Consider the following 21,398-nt stretch of genomic DNA (forward strand, 5'->3'; position numbering starts at 1 on the left):
TGTGTGTGTGTGTGTGTGTGTGCGTGTGTGCGCGCATCTGATGTATAAATCCTCCGAATCATAGCACGCTTTAATTAATGATGCCTGATGATCAGCAGGCAAACGCAAACAGCAGCTAAACGAGCTTGCCCCCCCGTCATGGAGGATAATTGCATTTCTCCGTCAGATTCATGTGGCAGACGCACAGCCATTACAGGGTACCGCTGATGAGGATGTTTGGTTTTTTTTTTTTTTTCTTCTTCTTTCAGGATTTCAGTGTTTCATGTTTGCAAACTCCCATTCATTTCTCAAGCAAGACTTCGGGGAGCCTTTTCTCGTTTATTTATTTATTTTTTGTTTTGTTTTTGGATGTCAGCTGTGTGTTAGTGTGGAAGTGCTCATACTCATGAGGATAGGTGGATGAGAAGGTGGTATAGTGGCCGCTCCCTCTTTCACTCACTATGTCTCACACCCTTCTTTTCCCTATTAGTCTCCTTTCGGCTTACCTCCTTCCTCTCTGTCTCTTTTTCTATTAATAACTGCTGAATAAAGTTGCTTGGGGATTTCAGAGGAACACTTTGTTATGGCCGTCCCTCCCGCTAGGTAAATGAGAGGTGGGAGATCCAGTGCTGTTCCCTGTGTGAGATTAATATGCAGCTCCTCCCTTTTTTTTTTTTTTTTTTTTTACAGGAACATTATGGGCTCACTGCCCTGTCATTACTTCTCAAGTAGCAGCAGGATTAGCAGCAGCAGCTTCCACTAGCTCCTTTCCCTAAACCTCTCTCTGTCTGTCTCACAGAGTCTCTCATACACTCTTTCGTAAGTGGATAGACAAAATAACAGAAACATCTTTCAGTATGTCATTTGTTTTTTTTTAATTTTTTATTCAGACTCATGTGTTTATTTAAACTCAACTCTTTACTTTTGCAACAGTATTTTTGGAGGGTTTAGTTACTGTAACATCTCTTATGTGTGTCCCTGAATTTATATTTACTGCAGGGTTATTTTGTGATATTTTAATTGTTTCTGTTATTTTGTCTGCAGCCTCTATTTCCCTATTTCTGTCTCTTCCTTTACCCTCCCACCTTACACCTTCGTTATACCAATGGTAATGGTTGTTCTTTGACTCACACTCATCCTTTCACAAATACACACATCTGAGCACACATCACCTTTTCTATCTCTGTATCATTTTTTTATCCCTCCCATCATCCACTCTGGTTCTCTTATCATGTCCTGAGAGGCTGTCTGCTCTGTTCTTTCTCTCTCTCTCTGCCTGCCAGGTGATGGAAGGGAGATTGGTAAGATAGTTTGTGTTTAACATCACCACAACGTGTAATAGCTTGGATATGAACCTGAGAAGAGATCTGTGGCGGGATAATGTCAAGTACCACAACCATTTATGGGTGCAAGCGCTCATATGGATCATAGTAAAAAGCTTCTAAAAACAGAATTATTTTTAGAGTCTGCAAAATTGAAATGGGAATCTTACGCCAAGATTAATGAAGTGAAAATGATAGAAAATAGTTATTTTTGTCATTTTTAAGCTATGACAAGAAAAGTGTTTTTTTTTTTTTTTTTTTTTTTAGCTATGACAAGAAAATACTGGATTTTTTTTCTTTCTTTTTTTTTTAATTCAGTTGTTTTATTTTTTTGCAGTAACAGTCTAGCTACACCATGACACTGTTCAATAAAACTGTCTAGGTTGCTGATGGAGATTTACATTAAGTGTGACAGACAAGCTCTCGCATAGCTTTACTATGAGTGACACTTCAAAGTTTTTCTGTCTTCACCCTGTACCTCTCACACAACAGGACACAGATTGTTATAAACTGAATTAGAAAATAAAATATGTTGGTTTTACCTTTACTATTTTTACATATTACTAACATAGATCGTACTGTTGACACTATGCACATCACACTTGTTATAAGTTAATACCTTGATCACAGTTGCAAACCATCTTTTATTTTAATTCTGTTGATTTATATTTGATGTTAGAATCTATTTTGTATTTTTTATGTAAAGGATTATGTAAGAATTAGAGTATTTCTAGTGTAGTATACTAAGTAGTTTAAGAATTTTTATATCACAATGATGGTATTTTGATTTCAGTATGATATGGATTGACTACAACAGAATAATATTGTGGAGTTTCAGTGCAAGATATGATCTGGATTAGTGTTGCAGGACTTTTATTCTTATGTGTGTGTCTGTGTAAAACCAACACCTGGATACTACCCAGGTGAACAACACTCCACGTAATACCCAGCTTGCCACTGGAGAGGCCTAATGAGCACACAACACAAACATGGGAGCACCATGTTTACAGGAAATGCTGTCATTTCCTCTTGATAATCTGTGCTCATGTGTGTCTTTTACTACGTGCTTCAAAAATATAAATACAACGATTCTAACCACTACATGCAAAATTTCCATTGAAGTAGCATGGTTTCACGTTTATTTTGTGTGCATCTGTGTGTGCACCTGTCTGTAGCTGTATGTGTATTGCCCAAACCTCTGCAAATGATGCAAAGGACAATAGGGAAACGTATTTCTGCAACCACTTGCATTTTCTAATTGTCCCTCCTACATATCTCCTAGTTTGTATGTGTGTGTGTGTGTGTGTGTGTGTGTGTGTGTGTGTGTGTGTGTGTAGGTATGTTTAAAGAGAGAAAGAAGGTCCTTTTCTCTCTGCCAGCAGTGTCAGCAGGTGAGCTGTCCTATTGGGAAAAAGAGAGAAATCGCCAAAGCATGCAAATTGCTACTCCAAGGGGAGAATCAATTAGGTGCATAGCAGCTGGAGCAGAGAGGCAAGGAGGGGCGGAGAGGGGCAGAGGTCCATGCAGAGAGATGGTGCCGAGCCGTGCTGATCACCTCCTCTGAGACAATGCATTACTGCTCCTCTTCTGTCCCCTTCCTCAATCCATGAACTGATCCTACTGGCTGAGGCTCTCTTCTCACTGTCTTTTAAATATTTACTGTGCTCTAGCCTCATTCCTTTTTTTTTTTTTTTTTTTCCAAGCCCATTTCTTCTTCAATTACATATTGTGCTAGAGTATCAAGTGCGTGGCCTCTTCACCTGGTTTCATCATTATTCTTTGTAACGATGCTGTGTGCTAATTTTATCTGGCACACATTAGAGCAAAGATCACATAATGTCTTCTTATGCATAATTTATATCTACCAATACCATGTGACAATTGCCTTGAATGTACAGTTATTTGTTGGTTGTCACCGTAGTTTGTCTCTTCCCTCTTTAGGTACATAATGTCCTCCATCTCAAGAGCGGCTTAATCCTGATTGGCCGACAGTACTGGTCTGTGCCTCCTTCCCTCTCCTCACCGCTCCCACCATCAGCACAGCCATGACATCTCTAACCAGGACATGGACCTGCTTTTTTGTATGCTGTTTCCTGTCTAGTCTGGCGCTTCCTGTGACATCACAAACAGTGGTGCAAGCCCCACAGGCCCACAGTGCTGGCTCCCAAGTGATCACAATGTCCCTTCAGGAGGAGGAGTATGCATCATTTCGTGCTGAGAACCCTGAGTGGACATTCAACCATCTGGCGGTAGACTATCGTAATGGCAATGTGTACTTGGGGGCTGTCAATCGCATATACAAACTGTCCCCGGGCTTGGAGGTCCAGGTGTCCCATGAGACTGGCCCAGATGAAGACAACCGCAAGTGCTACCCACCACGCATCGTCCAGCCATGCAGTGAGCCACTGACACTCACCAACAATGTCAACAAGATGCTTCTGATGGACTATCGTGAGAACCGGCTGCTGGCATGTGGCAGCCTCTACCAGGGCATCTGCAAACTCCTCCGTCTAGATGACCTCTTCAAACTGGGAGAGCCCTTCCACAAGAAGGAGCACTACCTCTCTGGTGTCAATGAGAGTGGTTCTGTGTTTGGCGTCATTGTTTCATATGGCAATGCCTCTCCAGACATGCTGTTTGTAGCCACAGCAGTGGATGGCAAGCCAGAGTACTTCCCTACCATCTCAAGCCGCAAATTGGCCAGAAACTCAGAGGAGGATGGCATGTTTGCTTATGTATTCCATGATGAATTTGTGGCGTCTATGATTAAGATCCCTTCAGACACCTTCACTGTCATCCCAGACTTTGACATATACTACATTTATGGCTTTGCCAGTGGGAACTTTGTCTACTTTCTGACTTTACAGCCTGAAATGGGGGGTGGGCCCACTACCGGATCCTCTTCTGCTGGTCGGGAACAGGTCTACACTTCCAAGATAGTTCGCCTTTGTAAGGCAGACACTGCCTTCAACTCCTATGTGGAGGTGCCTATTGGATGCATTAGTGGCAACGTGGAGTACCGATTACTTGAGGCAGCCTACCTGTCCAAAGCTGGTGCTATCCTGGCACGCTCACTAGATGTGGCACCGGATGACGACGTATTGTTTGCTGTCTTCTCAAAAGGGCAGAAGAGACGTCCACGTCAGGCCTCCCAGGACTCTGCACTGTGTGTTTTCTCTTTGCGGAAGATCAACGAGAAGATCAAAGAGAGGCTGCAGTCCTGCTACAAGGGTGAGGGCACGCTGGACCTGGCTTGGCTCAAAGTCAAAGATATCCCCTGCAGCAGTGCGGTGAGTACTATTAAAGTGTACACACATTTTGAGTTCTTAAGTATACTAATTTAATGACAACACTGGGGAAGTACAAAAATAATTTATAGATTTTGAAGAAGAGCAAACACTTCAGATATTGATATTGCAGTGTAGAATAACAGGACTGTATTTGTAAATCGTATTTATTCCACACATACTGCTCACATGTCACATCCAGAACAGCATGTGTTGAGCATTCTTGTTTAAAGTAGAATTGAACAAACACACTTGTTTAGGAAAAGGTTATTTGTAAAACTGTAATAAGGAAAACAAATCAATAATCATTTCTTGTTTCAATAATTTATAATTGAGGGACACTATAAGTGAGGATCTCTGGCGGAAAATCAGTTGTGAAGGCTCTCCCCCATGTTACTATAATGAGCTTGGGTGCACTGCGGGAGGCCTTTATGAACACTGTGTTCATGGGTGGGTTCACGCTCCATCCGATAACGATGTGTTAACCATCTACTGCCTCTTTTAGTCTGCTCACCCTTTAAACAATGCAGCTGAATGCTCAGCCAAATGACCATAATTCTATTCTCCATAACAGCATTACAAATTCAGTGATTCAGTTCAATTGATTTCTCACTTTGTGCACAAAAAAACCCCCAAAAAATAAGGTTAAATTGGGTGGTACATGTTTACACCACCTTCACAAGCAATCGTAGCTGCTTCATGCATTTTTTTTTCTTGATCTCATATTATGCCATTAGTAAAAGCTGCCAACCTCAAGAAATAGGAAATTACCTTGATCAGAGTGAATTGTTAGTTATCATGTTCCTCTACATAGTAAGCCATGTGCTCAATTGCCAATTTTGAGTTCAGAGAGGTGTAGATAATGGGTTAAAATGAGACCTCACTGAAGAGGTCTGTTCAACATATAAATCAGCTAAAGGTCTACTGTTTCAGCTGGATGGTTTTGGTGTATAGATTAATATATAATTGATATATAATTAATATATAATTAATTATATATTATAATTCAAATAATGACAAAGCTTTGTAGCATTGAAGAATGGAATGAATGTACTGGTAGGCAAAAATAAAAATATTTTACCAAGAAATATAATCGTTGCAACAACAAATAGTGTCTTCCTCACTCAGGCCAGTAATCTGTTTTATGCACAAGAGCTTCAAACGGGAATTTATACCGCTACAAATACCCAACAAGACTTTGATCGCTTACTCATGGTCATATTTCAGAAACATAAATTTGATCCTCTCACTGCCTAGTCCATATTGTTCTGACCTTAGCTACGCACTATCTCAAGACATTTGTGAAGTTGACCCTCTCTTGTGTTAGGAATCATTGTGTTTATCTATTAATCCTTCTTTGGCACGGAACACGCGCCGGGGCGCCTTTGTCTGCTGCTCGAGAGCCTGATAAATCATGGCTGGGGTGGAACTGTCAGCAGGGAGAGGAAGTGTGAGGGAGTACACAGGGGTTAGTGCTGAGGAATGATGCCATTTCAGCATGCGCCACAGTATCGCCACCACCACCGCATAAATTAGACCTTGCTGAACAAGTGACGGTGGACTCTGCAGGAGATAGATGAGTTCTGACACACATACACACACACATGCCACCACACTTTTGTAAGTATGGCTTCTACGGAAATGGAGGTGGTGACTTTTAAAGGTAGAGAGAGGTTTTTGGTCAAGCAGAATAATGACAATAAATAATTTGTCGCATTAACTTATTAAGTGATTTATTAAAACGCATATCAGATCATTCTTGGCTACTTTAGAGTGGAGTACATGCTTACGCCATAAAATGCAGACACACAGCACACACATAAATTAGAAGGCATATTACCTGAGCATTAGTAAATTAATAGACGTAAATATAGGCCATATATATTTCCTGTAAGTTTTTTCACGATGACAATATGCTAAACGTTAAGAGGAAGAGTAGTGGGGAAACATAACGGGGCGTGTGTCTGTGGTGGATGGTTGTCTTTCAAATATCCCTTGTTTGATTTTTTTTTTATTTTTTTTATTTTTTTATTTTTCATGAATCATTGGTTGTTAGTCTCTGATTAATTCCTTTGCTACTTTAAATGATGCATGACTGGGAGCATGGTGTCTCCAATATCATTAGAAATACAGTTTAAAGTCATCGTTCACATCTTCTCTATGCCGTGCCTTCCTTGGATGCACAGTAGAGAGCCAAGACAGAGACAGACAGACAGACAGATAGACAGACAGACAGTCAGTCAGTCATGAACATACCAAACAAGGTTACTTAGGGAATCATGGAAGGAAGACTGCATTTTAGGATCCTGTACTCACAAGAGACACTAATTATGGAGTCACATAACCATATAAATATCAAATGAGCGTCTTACTCACTGTCTTACAACTCAGACAACTCTTATACTAGTTCACACACTTTTATTTTTTCATGAAAAAATGTTATACTTAATACAGATTTGTTGTTTTTTGATAAAACATGAAATCCACTTTGAAGAATGTATTCAAAAGCTGCTGTGTAAAACTGTCATATTTATGTGGACAATGTATGCAGGTGGCTTTTTAGATACAGTAATATTTAATGTAACTATTAAATATGAACTGAAGTTGAGTTCAAAATCAAATTTTAAAATGCCATGTCCAGTGAAAAGTGCCAGTTAACTGTTCAGATTTTTCCATTTCTTAAAGGGATTCTGGGCCATAATTGCACCTCATTTGCATTTTCTCCCCATATTTCTTTCCACTTTCTATCACTGGAGGCATTGTCTGAGCTTGTAGCTTTGGAAGAGGATCTTGTTTATTACAAATCGCAGTAGTCAGTGTCAGCTTGGAGCAGGAAACATAACAATTCTTGGATGTGTCTGTGACATAAAATTAACTCAATCAATCTCCTCCTTTTTTATAAAAAATATTTTTTTACAGAAAAAATTTAGTCTATAGAACATTTCAAACAAAAATCATTGTGATCAAAAATCCCAGTTCCCCTTAAACTGTAGTAAAAAGAAATGACATGGAAAGAGAGACCATTAATTTTTTTTCTTTTTTTAATGGTGGGCTGCGTGCCATTCTGTTGGCTGTTGCTGTAGAGGGAACTTAGATGAGAGGGAGCCTTGTATTAAGGATACGGCCCTTTATCTTGCCCGCTTTCTCACTCGGCATCCTCCTCTCTCTTACACCATCTTCCCTGTTTCTTGCTTTCTGTTACTCTTTTTTTTTTTTACTGACTCTTTCAAATGCTGTCGCATTGCAAACATGATGTATTTTCACTCCAATTAGGTAGCTCCCAGGCTCATTAGAGTAGCCTGGCTGTACGGACCAACATGAACATACACAGACACACACATTTTTGATAGGGTCTGAATGTGTTTCATCCATATGTGGATAGACTTAATCACATGTGGTTCACACACTTTCTCTGCTAGAATAGATACATGACAGCCATGACCGCAATACCCTCTCACGACAATAGGAGTCATTTGTTTGAATACTAACAACCTTGTCACATTTTATGCAATCATTAATTTTAAATAATTATTATTAAAATAGTCATATGATTACATGCTTTTTTTCCACAGTGTAAGGTTTTGCATTAATGGAATTAATATTATTTTTTTGTACAAATTTGAAAATGATACAAGCTGTGTGCCATTTGATGTCTATTAAACTACTACTTTAAAAAACTGCATCTACTTTTATATAAAATGATGAATGAAATGATTTTTTAAATTTAATTTTTTTCCCCTGCTATCAGTAACTATGCCAATTTCTCATGTGTATTTCATTGCGGAATGTCAGTGTTCCATCAAATATTTGGCAATTTTAGCACTTGTTGCGACATCTTTGAGTGTACTATATCACTTTTACAGCATGCTATATACCTAAAAGCCTATAATATTCAGTAGTCAGTGTGGAAATGTTCCTTTCTTGACTAATCTCTCGGTGTGCCCGTTTCACCTCTAACTCAGATTGGAGATGAGATTTATTGAGGATTTCAGAGATTGGAGAAGCTTTTATAGGAAGTGCTCCTTTGTTAAACTAACAGTGACGTCATTCATCCTATGTGATGAATAAGTTTCTAGCCACTGGGGGTTATCAGAAAATGAAATATTTATATTTTTATGTGCCGGTGTTCTGGAATGAGAAATAATCAAATCATCATAGTATGTATGTATACTGTATGTGCAAGGACACAAGTACATTTTCAGGACACAGGCCTGGCTAGTAACATATAAACACTTACTACTGACACTTATGACCTTTGTTGCTTTACACCATCTTTAAGAGGCTTTCAGTTGGAGTGAAAGGGATGGAAAGAGGGAGCAGTTGAGAAGAAAAAAGGAACCTACACGAGTGGCAAGATGGGTGAGAGAGCACTAAAGAGGTTGGATAGGAAGTGAGAGTAAGGGGGGGTGTCTCCCCCAAATGGCCACGCTTGGCTGAGCCACATAATGCGTGCTCAACAGTATAAGTCTGCAAAGGGCCTGCATCCATAGATCATTGTGAAGTGGCATGTGACCTATGAAAAAAAAAAAAGAAAAAAGCATTGCCTGTTCCCTCCATGTTCTCTGTGTCAGCAGAAAAAAACAGAAAAACAAAACAGCAGGATTGCAATAAATTCCCTCTGTGCTCTCCTCTCTCTCATCCTTGAGTCCCTGCTCACTGCCTATGCCGCTCTTTTCCTCTTTTGCATGTCCCTCTTTTCATGTTCTTATAAAATACCACCATCCCGTCTACTCATTCTATTAGGTTCCCCCTCCATGTGTCTATCCTTCTCTCCCCTTTAGTTCCGCTTACAATGATTTCCATAAGCAAAGAGTGAAGTGCTCTCTCTAACCCCCCCAAACATCGAGAAAAATTACAAGGTCGCCTGTAAGTTCCTGATGGGCCACGGCCATCCCCTCATCGTTTCTGCTAATGATCATTAATTACATGTCATTAGCTAACATGCCACGGGCTATTCTTCCACATTTGTCATTTGCTATCGACTTCAGATTTTGAATTCACTCCAATTAATTACATTATTCTACTCGGCCGCTGCTGTTTCTTTGAGCCTTTTCCTTGATTTCTTTCACAGTCCCCCAAACACACGTGCTCATCCCTCTCTTGTTTCATCCTTCACTTGAAAGGAACTTTTCCAGTATGACATCCTCTGTCTTCCCCCATGCTCATTTTTCATATTATTGACTCTTTTGTACGGTGTTTGACCAACCTTTGAACAATGTTGTCTCCTGTAATGGCCATATCCATCCCTCCTCCTCCTGATTGCCGAGCTTAATCAGTGGTTGGTTGCTGCCGCTGATGAATCAGTCCAGTCTAGTCAGTCTACGCCACATCCTCAGGAAGGGAAAGGCTAGTGGATTCATTAAGAACATCCAGACTACCCAGCCCCCCAACTTCACCCCACTCCATCCACATATCCGCTATCTGGTTTGCTGGCTGGCTTGCTAATTAAATCTCCATACATGATACCACTTGCTAAAGGTCAGAATCCATCACAATATCATTACTCTCTGATTAAACAAGTCTCCTGCTTCCTTCACTGTACTCTGCTGGCTGGCCTCCGCCTGAAAACACTGGCCGCGCTGATTTCTTTCATTTCTTTCCCCTGTCGTTTTTTCTCTTTTTGTCTGGCTTTTTTTTTTTCTCTGTCTTTTCCAACTATCTAATTCCTTAACTCCCCATCAAGTATGTCTGTATACTATTTAAAAAAAATAAATAAATAAAAAAATAAAAATAAATGAATTTGGCAAAATACACTGAGTTGTCAGTTTAAGTTACTGGCTACACCTAGCTACATTAAGAGCAATCCAGTACAACGGCTGTTCCCATAAATCATATATTTCTGAGGTTTATCATAGTTTGTTGCAACAAGTCGTCTGATATGACCCATAGGAGTGGCTCCTGAAATAGCGACCCTACGGCAGCAGGTCTGCCCAGATCTTCGTTGTCATGTGAGGTTACAGTGTTTCCCACAGAATTACATTCTATTGTGGTGGTAGCTGACCGGTGGGGGCTTTCTTAAATTAACTATTAATGATTATTATTAAGTTGCTCCACTGCAAATATTTTAACTGCCAAGTACTTTGTCACCGTTAATAACTGAACACTGAACAATATATATAGCTCTGTCTGTGTTTGCTGTCAATCTCACCTGTTGCTTCTGCCCTAGCTGGCTCTCCCACAGCAGCATGTTGGCTCCTGTCCTCTCCCCCTACATCTCCCTCTTCCTTAGCTACAGCTATCCCTTACTGACCCTCTCTCAAATCAATGCCCTGTGCGCTACAGTGGCCGAAGGGAGCTCAACAGACTGCAGCTTATGGGAACCCCTGCAAATAGATAAAACACAAGCAAATTAAGAAAACATCTTCATCCATTTGACAACACATGCGCTGAAAATACTCACCAAATAGACAAATGCACTGCAAATAAAAGAGCAGAAGTACTTGTTATGCAGAAAATGGTCCCTTTGAGTGTCATTATTTGATAATTATTAGAGTTGCATAAATCTGTCCACTTACTGCATTTCAATAAATTGAAAGATTAATCATTTATGTAAGACTCCACTGACTGAATCCTGAAATATAACCAATGAGTTGAGTCAACACCTCTCTGACACACCATCTACAAAAAGAAAATGATTGTTGTTGTATTGGATTGAAATGGCTGTAGCTAATAATACCTATTAACTGTCAAGTCTGTGTAGTTGGTAATACACGCGGACTTATTTTTCTCAGTTAATTTTTTTTTTTTTATCACTTGAATAAAAACAGTTTTGGGCGAAAAATAAGATGGTAATGCCTAGTAATCATTCCAGGAAAGAAGTAATGAAAGATTTCCTGCCAGTACACAGTGAAGCAGAAAATATGGTTTAGGAAGTTATCATCTTTCTCTTTATGATACTGAGTTCTTTTTTCAATTCCTGGTTTGAATTGTGAATTTTCTTTTTCCCTCTATCTCTGCATCTTGTATACTCCCATCTTGCCTCTGACATTCTCCTACCTTCTCTCTCTCTCCTGGCTCTGCTTTAGTGATGTCTCAGTTTCATTCCAAAACCGTCATGCTGTTTTGTTAGTTCCTGATTTGATTGTTTCCCCTAACCAATATTTATTATGTGTTGTAGCTGCTCAGCTAACCGTTGGCAGTGTGAGCTTCCACAAACATGAATTTACAAAATATCACAGAATTATCAAAGCCTGCCTCCTCACATCAAAACCTGCCAACAGAACATGCAAATAAATCAACTTTGTTTCAGGCACACCCTGAGAAGTGTGTGCACAGTCTAGGAAATGCATACACGCTCCAATACACGCAAATTACCTGCATTTTTTTGGATTTGTTTAATATGAATGCGCACTAACATCACACTATCATTCCCCACTTTGCATTCTGTGAATGCACTAATGTGCCAATATTGATGGCACGTCATTCCTGAGCTGACCTTGCTGTCAGGCATTGAAACAGCCCTGTGTGTGTGCCCACATACAGTGAGGTGTATAAGAATTTGGACAGTGACGAAATTTTGCATAATGTTACCTCTGTACACCACCCCACCAGATTTGAAACAAAGCCATCAAGATATGATCGAAGTGTAGACTTTCAGCTTTAATTCAAGGGTTTTCACACAAATATCGCATTTGCTGTTTAGGAATTACAGCCCTTTTTATACATAGTCCCTCATTTTCAGAGGGTCAAAAGTAATCCGACAGTTGACTGACAGTCAGTTTCATGGACAGGTGTGGCCAGTTCCCTTGTTAATTCATGACAAATTAAACATACAAAGGGTCTGCCCAGTTCTGGAAAAGAATTCTTTGGACAGATGAAAGCAAGATTAACTTGTACCAGAACGAACGGAGAAGAGTTAATGGAGAAGGAAATGAACGACTCATAATCTAAAGCAGTAACATCATCTGTCAAACATGGCGCAGGCAGTGTTATGGCATTGGCATGTATGGCTGGTAATAGAACTGGGTCATTGGTGTTAATGTGACTATCTGATAGAAGTAGCAAGATGAACTCTGAAATGTATGGGGCTATAAGATCTGCTCAGATTCAGCCAAATGCTGCAGACTGCATATCTTGATATATAGCTAAAGTAATCAATATTGTTTTAGCAGATACCTTATTTCAAACTCACTGTTTCTGCAGGAGTCATTCAGCTGATGTTTTACTATAGTGAAATTGAATGTTGGCATTATATCTTAGAATGAACGCTGCAGACCCACTTAGTCATGACATAATTCTTGAGTGCCGCCAATCATCCTGGCAGGTCAGTCATTTAGCACAGTAGGGCTGGAGGAAAACACTGGTTCCCTAAGTGTCTAATTATACAAATAGCAACCACTAGGATACATTTTTTAAATGCTATGCCTCCAGTGCTGCTTCCTAAGGGAATTTTTCCCATGTTACCATCAGTAGCTCTATAGTAAAAAAAGTTAGGACTTTTTTTTTTTTTTTTTTTAAAAAGTATTTTCGTAATAATAAAAAAAAAAACAAATTGCAGAATTGGAATACTAAAATGGATTGAGGAAGAAAGTCATTGAAACTGCCACACGCAGTATAATAACAGCATTAAAAGGAATAGCTAGAAGTGCAAGAAAATTCACTCTTTGGAGCCTCCAATGGTTGAGCAGTGACATGAAGCGAAATGTGTCTGGTTTAATGTGCGTCATTAACTTTGTGAACTTGTAGCCAATGGAGAGGGCCCTCACAACAGTGCAAGCCCAGATTAGGCCATACATCAGAGAGCGTTGGAGAGCGGATCTCTTTCAGTCCCCACTAATCGTATTGAGCAACTCTCTCTCTTACACGCGCGCCCACTGCCCCGTCTCTCTCTCCACTCTGTATCTGCTGATCCCTCTGCACAGTCCAGAAGAGAGCTCTCTTTGTACTGGTGCTGGCAGGCAGACAGCAGCAGAGAGATGGATATGGCTGAGAGTGACCTGATTCTGCCTCACTGCCTGGCCTCTGTCCAAATACAGAGACTCTGCTCTCCTGTCCCTCTGTCTTTAGGGAGGAACCCTCTTTCTTTCTCCTCTGTTGCTACGCTGTGGGACGCAGGTCTAAATACCTACCCGGCCTGAAAAAGAATGGAGTTTGTAGTTTGAATGGTTAGTCAAGCGGCTGGTCTGATTTTTGCATACTTACTCAGATGCATGCAACTAATGGTATCTGTATCAGTAATAATTTGTTTAAATTATATCTCTGCAGCACCAAGGCATGGAAGAGTTTGATGGCACTGAGCCTCATTTACTGTTTTTTTACTTTTCACTTTAATTTATATTTATTTTATTAAATAATAATAATTACTATTATTAAACAACAGAAAATAATGACTCAGGAATTATCTTGCCATCTTATCTAAGGACTGCAGTACTTTGAGAAGTATGCAATAAGTTACAGTATGCAAGTTCTGAGAATCAACCTACTCCTAGTATGACACTTGAAGGTAAACCAAACTGCTCCTCCTACCCCTCCCTCTCCCTGCTACGTTACACTCCGCCTAGTCCTTTATTATTACCCGAGACAGCTGTGCGCTGTCCTGAGCTAATGCAGGAATCGGGAGCTTGCTATCTTCTGAGTCAGCTTTAGCGACATCTTCCAGCAGCTAATACTAGCTTGAAGCCTAGGTGTGAGAGGACTAGCAGACCAGAAGGAAGTTCACGTATTGATTGACAGCCATGTGCTGACATTTGCCTTATCTGATTGGTTAGAAGGGTGAGGCTTGCTCAAAAACTTTAGAAGATAATAATGATGGCTGTTGAATGATTCTGGTTCACAGAGGCCTTTGACAGCACCTCACAACATCAAGATATGTCTTAGATCATATTTTAACTAAAAAGGATTAGATAAAAGTTACAAACTGTAACTTCAATTTTTTTCTTACTTGTGAATATCATGGGGCATTTTGTTGAGTCCTACAACACTTCACAATTTGTGTCTATGTAGAAGTTCATAAAATCAAATTTGTGCATACAATCATCTCCTGAGGGAGTTCCTGGCTAAAGACAGAAAAAGAAGATGAAGACTCATCCTCAAGGTCTGTAGTCAGTCAACGCTTGGACAACTTGTAAAGCCCTGACCATCAGAAGTTAAGTCAGAAATGGTCGAGAGAAAAATTTTAACCCCCTGAGTTTGAAAATGCATTCAGGAGATGGGTTGACAGAAAAAAAAAAGGGGCAGAAAACATGATAGAAGCAGTGACAGCATTGCATTATTGGTAGACAATGTCAAGGGCTACACTGACAATATTTGGTATTCTGACTACAGATGTCTTTGGCATAACAATTACAAATGTCATGTTTTGGTGGTGGTGTAATGAAAATGTGTCTGCTTCCTGAAAGAGCTGACAGACAAAGTATATTTCATTAGATTGCAGAATGCAGGACAGAGATGGCGGCTGTGATTGGCACCCAGCAGAAAAAAACCAGCCTGTGTCAGTGACGAGAGATAAAAACACACATACAATCATGTTCACACACACAAAAAAGACTGTTGTCCTCCTCTCCACATGCATCACCCCATACTTATGCAGACACGCTCCAATGTGTTGACAGAAACACACATAGTATAATGTGATTTATTTATTTATTTATTTATTTTTTTTTTTTAAATGAACAAAACCACTTTTACTTTTTTGAAAAAGTAATTAATCTTGGGAAAGGTGGCTGCACCTTTATTATTATTTGAGGAAGCATTCAATCATGAAGACCCAAAATACTACAAATTACTCAATTTTGCTTCCGCTAGACCCTGTTAACCTTTGAACCCTGAGACAATGAAGCTCCTTTATAATGGATGGCAACACAGAAAGGGTTTTTCTTTCTGTCACAAAAACAAGGAATATGAACGAATGCATAGACTGGAAAAAAAATACAGAAAGCAGACACTAGTAGAGATCAGTGGTGGCTTGAGGAATTGTCTTGATTATGAATTGTTGTCTTAGAGAGGAGAGGCAACTTAGCATGAGGAGTAACACTGCAAACCGGAGTGATATTTCACTGTGACTTTACGGAGTGACCCTGGTTCTCTTCAGAGCACCATCAATCTAGCAGTGAACAACCGCACGAGTCGTAGGACAGAGAGTGCATTCTTGACAGCAGCTCATACTGAAAAGGTCGAGGGGGGGGAGCAAGGAGAGGGTAGAGAGTTCAGAGGAAAAATGTCCACTTAAATATATTTTCTTTGTGCACAAATATTCACCTTTGTTTACTGTATTTGGCATCCCAACCTTGCATTTCTATCTGTCATCACTCCCTAATCCATATGTTGTTGCCTTTCGTCCTCATTTCAACCCTCTAACCAAATGACATGATCTTGACCTTGATTCAAGTCATCTCTATCGATCATTCATACCACTTAATATAATACCATGTTATAACCTAAAGCGCATTGTGGCCTACACCAGCCGTGTTCCATTTGTCTAATGAAAGCAGACCCCATATTTCCTCTGTGGCTCAGTCTGAGGCTTCTGATGATGATGGCCTTTAGTGAAAGGTTGTGAGGAGACATTTGGTGCTTGCAAGATTGATCAAGACTCCAGGGGGTACACTACCAGGAAGAAAAACGGAAAATAAGTCATAAAATAAAAAACCCTCTGCCCCCCCAGAGAATCCCACATCTGACAGGTAAAACCACTAAGCCATCGTAGATTTGAAATGGTTTGATTTTTTTCAGGGGGTTTAAGCCAAATGAAAGCCAAGATCTTTTTAGTCCGTGTTTGCCTTTTCCTTCTGAAGCTCAGAGTTTTTTGCTAACATCTTAGGATATTTCTTTGTAAGGCTCCCAGGAAAACTTGCCATAAGCTAAAAGTTTGGTTTTAGCATCTCTGGTTTTGCTTGAGCTGGCATGTTCCTTTTGTTGTTAAACTTTAAATTAATTTCAGCTAACTTTGTGTTTGGTTTATAAATAGCTATTTAAGTTGTGCGTGCCTAGTCATCAGATCTATCAGACCAATACTGTTCATCATGTATTACAAGGGGTTCATTTCAAACATTCAAATCAGTCCACGGCGAATTGCTTTTCATCAAATCATTACAGTAGCATTTGGTTTTTATACCTCACATCCACTATTTCATCTAACTACTGATGTTTTCTGTGCATTTTGAAAAAAACAAGTGCAAAGGCATTTTTTTCCTCACAGCAACCCACCACATTGCTAAGCTATTAATCAAGCAATGCGTGCTTCAGTCCTAAACCCAGTGTTTCAAATCCATCCGTACACACAGAATAATGACCAATCCCCAGCACCATTATTCTCTTATCAAAACCCATAAGTCATTCTGCCCACAGTGACTGGTAGGAATATTCCCCCGGCAAGATAAAACACATACAAAACAAAACACAAAATGAAGAGAGGCACAAAACATGAAACACACCCATCTATATGTAATCACAAAATCACACCAGCATGTCCTCATAGCAGGCATAACAGATGAAGCTCCATCGAGAGTTCTCTTTCTCCTCATTCTCAGTTTTTTTTTTTTTTTAATACTTATATATTTAGATCCAGAGTGGTGATTTGCCTCAGAGCTGTGTGACGGTGCAGCAGTTTTTTTTTTTTTTTTTATTCACTCAGTTCACTTTGAATCATTTCACAGTGAATATCTTGCGGCACTAGCATTTCTGCAGTTGGTGTTGCATTGGGTGGACGGTGGGGAATTGTGCCTGACAGAGCAGCCTCTGGCGCTATTACAGAGCTAGAGCCTGACTGCAGTCTTCTCCCATCTTCATCTCTCTTACTTGTTTCCACATTGCCTTGCATGTGGACCAGCAGACGCACACATGCATACAAATGCTCACACATACTCTCACTCACACACAAAATGTTCCTCCTTTGTTCTCCCCTATCCTTATCTGTTCCTTTTTGGAAATGCACTTATACTCAGATACAAGGTATTGATTACTATTTTTATTAATCTTGAGCTCATGGGTCAGTTGTAGTTTTATCTGGAATAACATGCTGCAAGACAACCCCAGCCTTTCTCACTGTGTTGCATACTACTCTTTTCAAAAAATTGACACAAGAACACAAGAAAGTGTTTCCCCAAGTAGTGACTTTCACCTTAAACTTGGATTGAAAAACATTTGTAAGCCTAGTATTCATGAGGAAACCTGAATCAGATTTGTGTTGAAGTAATCCCTCTTCTTCTCCTCCTGCAATGCAGCTCTTGACCATCGATGATGATTTTTGTGGCCTCGACATGAATGCACCCTTGGGCGTGTCTGAGATGGTGCGTGGCAAGCCTCTCTTCTCCGACGGCGTTGACAAAATGACCTCCGTCATTGCCTACGTCTACAAGAACCACTCGCTCGTCTTCGTGGGCACAAAAAGTGGCAGAGTGAAGAAGGTAAGGTGGAGGAATATAGGATGAAGGGGTAGCAGAGATTTGGTTTCACGCTTTTGGAATGTGGAGTATGGCTGGGAACTGGGGAATTGCTGGATGGGAAGAAGGATAGTAGTAGTAAGGCAGATTGACTTTCAGGCAAATCAGCTGAGTTGGCTGTATTTACAAGGGAAAGAGGTGTCTGTGCATGAAAGAGAGGGAGAGTGAAAGGAGGGAGTGTGTGTACTTAACTGTGGAGAGAATTTTAGTGTGTGTGTGTGTGTGTGTGTGTGTGTGTGTGTGTGTGTGTGTGTGTGTGTGTGTGTGTGTGTGTGTGTGTTTTTGAGGAAGGGGGATCAGGAGAGCCCCTGAGGGGGTTTTATTCCTAGAGACAAGCCTATCTGGTATCTCTGAACATCCTCCTCATCCACTGCACCATGTATCACATATAAACTCATATACACCCACTATCAGGAGTATCCGCTGTACTTTTCCTTCACTTTGGACTTGTATAAAATCCAGAGCCCTGGGGGCAGATTGTAGCACACATCAGCATGTTGCAGAACTTGCTAGACAGCACAAATCAGCATGTTGCAGAATCGATTAGATGAAGTTTCTTATCTGTTTCATGAGGCAAATTGAGGGATCAGAATGCAATAAAGTACATCATTTAGAAAGTGATTTATGTAACTACATAATATTCTGTATCAGTACAAGAGGCTGAGAGTCTCATTTGTTTGACATTTTGTTAACTAACTGTATACCAAATTAGATCATTGTCACATTCTTTGTAATTATAGGAATCAAAACAGGGCTAGGCTGGCTTTGGAGCACCTGTGGAATTATGTTAGCTTTTTTGAACATCTCTGACCATAACTGTTTCTCCCTTGAAAAACATGTCTCACACTCTGTGACAGAAAAGCCCTTTGCTAAACAAGATTTGTCACCTCACAGTTTAACAGCACTGGATAAGCTGGGTTTTGGCATGTTGTGGCTTCCACCTTAGATTCCCCTCATGCCCCTGTGCCCTCCCCGATGTGGCAGTCCTTTTCTGGGCTAATGGGATGATGTACTACTACTTGTTGTGATAGGAGGGTGGTAGCTCTTGTACTTTTACCCTTCCTTTCTCACGCTCACAAACACATATATCGTAGGGCCGTGACTGAGACTAATTCTTGGGCAGCTAGGTCATTGAGCCTCACAGGCTCCGGAAAAAACAGCATTACACAGAGAGGAGGAAAGAGAGAAGGATGGAATGACTGAGGGAAGCAGAGGCGAGTTGAGCTGAGAGGGAAGGATCGGACAGAGATGGAATACATTCCTGAAATCCCTGTCTTAAAGGAAGGTATTTTTAAAGAGTATTTTGTGGGCAGATGAAGGGACAGAGATGAAAGACAGAGTGGAGAAAGTTAAACAAAGATGTGATGAAGGCCAAAACAAGCAACCCATATTGACAGGTATTTTTCTACCAATGCACAGACAGTAATTGTACATTGTTTGTTTTTGTTGATTGCTGGCTCCTGCCTGTGTTTGTTGTTGTTGTTTTTCTTCCGCACAGCAGCAGAGTGGTTGGGGCGGCAGTGTTCCATGTTGTAAGTTAGTTAGTTTAGATAACCAACATGTAGGCAGGTGTTTCAAACAGGGCAAATCTATAATCATATAATCATATAATGTCCGCTGCTTATTTGTGATGATGAAAGTGAGGTAGGAAAGAAAAATATTGTGGCTTTGAGTGCTAAAAGTATTACAAGCTGTTTTCAAAGTTTTCTGAAAATTGTTTTTGCTTCAGGATGTTAGACACAGATTCTCTCCTTGGTTATCTTCGTGCTTTTCTTCTTTTTCCCTTTGCTGTCTCTCCAGACATCCCTCTCAAAACCACATATTGGCACTTGAGAAAATCGCGTCAACAGGATTTTGGCATTGTTCTCATTCAAACTCAATATGAATGAAGATCAGATTTTGTACATATGGTATATTCAGGCAAAGAAAGCCCACAGTCACGCACCATCTTTGACAAAAGGTGATCAATATCCATACACATTTGCACACAGCCCCATTACAGCCCCATCCTCCCCTCCCATGTACATACTTCCCCTCCCTTGTCGTTAACTGTATACCATTAGATGACATCACAGGCAATAAAAGACAACAACAAGACAATAAAAGGTCTGAGCTTTAGTCCACCTCCTTCATCAATGACTTTATAACCCCTCAGCTAATGGATTTTGATTTATATACACTCCTCCACCTTACTTCCTCCATCCCTCAACCCGCTTCTCCCCCTTTCTCTCATATCTTCTCTCACACACTCTTTCACTCTTTGTCTTTTTCCGTGTTATTTATGGTCCTGTGACTAACACAATATCCTGAATAAATATAAGCATTATGGTAAAAGAGAGTGGTTGGACTTCAAAGCAACGCTGTTTGGGTGAGCTAAATGTTAGTATTTACAGGCTCATATTTAGGACATCATGAATCTGAGTTGGGCAGGAAGCTGAGTGAATTAAATTCAATTTGCTTGTGAAATAGTTTTATGTAATGGGGGTTAGAGTAAAATTTCGCTAGTATAACGTGAGGCTTGTGGATCAGAGTACAAACATGGTTGTATACTGGTGAGGACCTGCATTAATATAATGTATTCTCTAGCCCTTAAACCTATCCTTAACTAACACAACTGCCCGCTTAACCCCAACCCTCACCTTAACTTGAACCTAAACTTGAGATCAGTTGGAGATGTATAACAGTATTTGAGACAGCAAGAGAGAAAGACTTGGGCAATAAGGCCCCATTATCGTTATGTATCTGCTTGTAATGTCGGCCCATGAAGAAAGGAGATAGGACAAGTTCCCCCGGAGTCTAGACAGTAATGGTGCTGGTGGAATGATTCCCCTGGTAAAAATCTGGAGATCATTGTGTTTAGGGGGATGTATTGGGTGGTATTGTTGTTGTGAAAGATAAGCAAAAAGATTATTTCAAGGCCACTGGAAAGCCGAAGTGATAGAGAGTCTGGAAAGTAAGGCCGGATCAGAAAGAAACAGCAAAAAAATTTGAGTATAAAGGCTAACTATGAGAGAAAAGATCTTATATATTCAAATTTCACCAATACTTCATATTAACTGTATCCCCAAAAGCATGTCTTTAATCTCAAACAGTTCTTTGTAGAAGTAAGGACCAGCCAAAACTTCTTCACTTCACTGTCAGTTCGTCCTTACAGAGTTAGTAGCATATTACCGCATACACAGACTGAAACACATACACAGAAACCAACCCTTGCCTCTAATGTCTCTGGTGCTGAGTGGTTGTGCTGTGTAGAGACCATATTGATACAGTCTAAGCTGAGTTTCGCAACACCCTCCTGTCAGCATAAAACAAGCAGTGCTGTCAAATCAGTAGGATTCTGCACATACCCACAGCTGCAACCATGTTTTGCCTTTACTGTCTCACAGGGTCTAAAATCCTACATGACACAGGTCTTATATGATCTGTACACC

The 21,398-nt window shown here is 40.2% G+C and overlaps 1 protein-coding gene across 11 annotated transcripts in view; it reads left to right on the forward strand.

Annotated features, from left to right (window-relative positions):
* plxna4 (plexin A4) overlaps window positions 1-21,398 on the forward strand; it is a 245,678-nt gene that overhangs the window by 25,614 nt on the left and 198,666 nt on the right. For all 11 annotated transcript variants that reach the window (XM_040144316.1, XM_040144371.1, XM_040144380.1 and 8 more), the window contains 2 exons: window positions 3,243-4,591; window positions 17,749-17,931. In XM_040144316.1, coding sequence (XP_040000250.1) covers window positions 3,347-4,591; window positions 17,749-17,931 — 1,428 coding nt within the window. In that variant the 5' untranslated portion in view covers window positions 3,243-3,346. The remainder of the gene's footprint in view (window positions 1-3,242; window positions 4,592-17,748; window positions 17,932-21,398) is intronic.

The sequence above is a fragment of the Xiphias gladius genome, chromosome 2 (assembly GCF_016859285.1).
Source record: "Xiphias gladius isolate SHS-SW01 ecotype Sanya breed wild chromosome 2, ASM1685928v1, whole genome shotgun sequence".
Classification (NCBI taxonomy): domain Eukaryota; kingdom Metazoa; phylum Chordata; class Actinopteri; order Istiophoriformes; family Xiphiidae; genus Xiphias; species Xiphias gladius.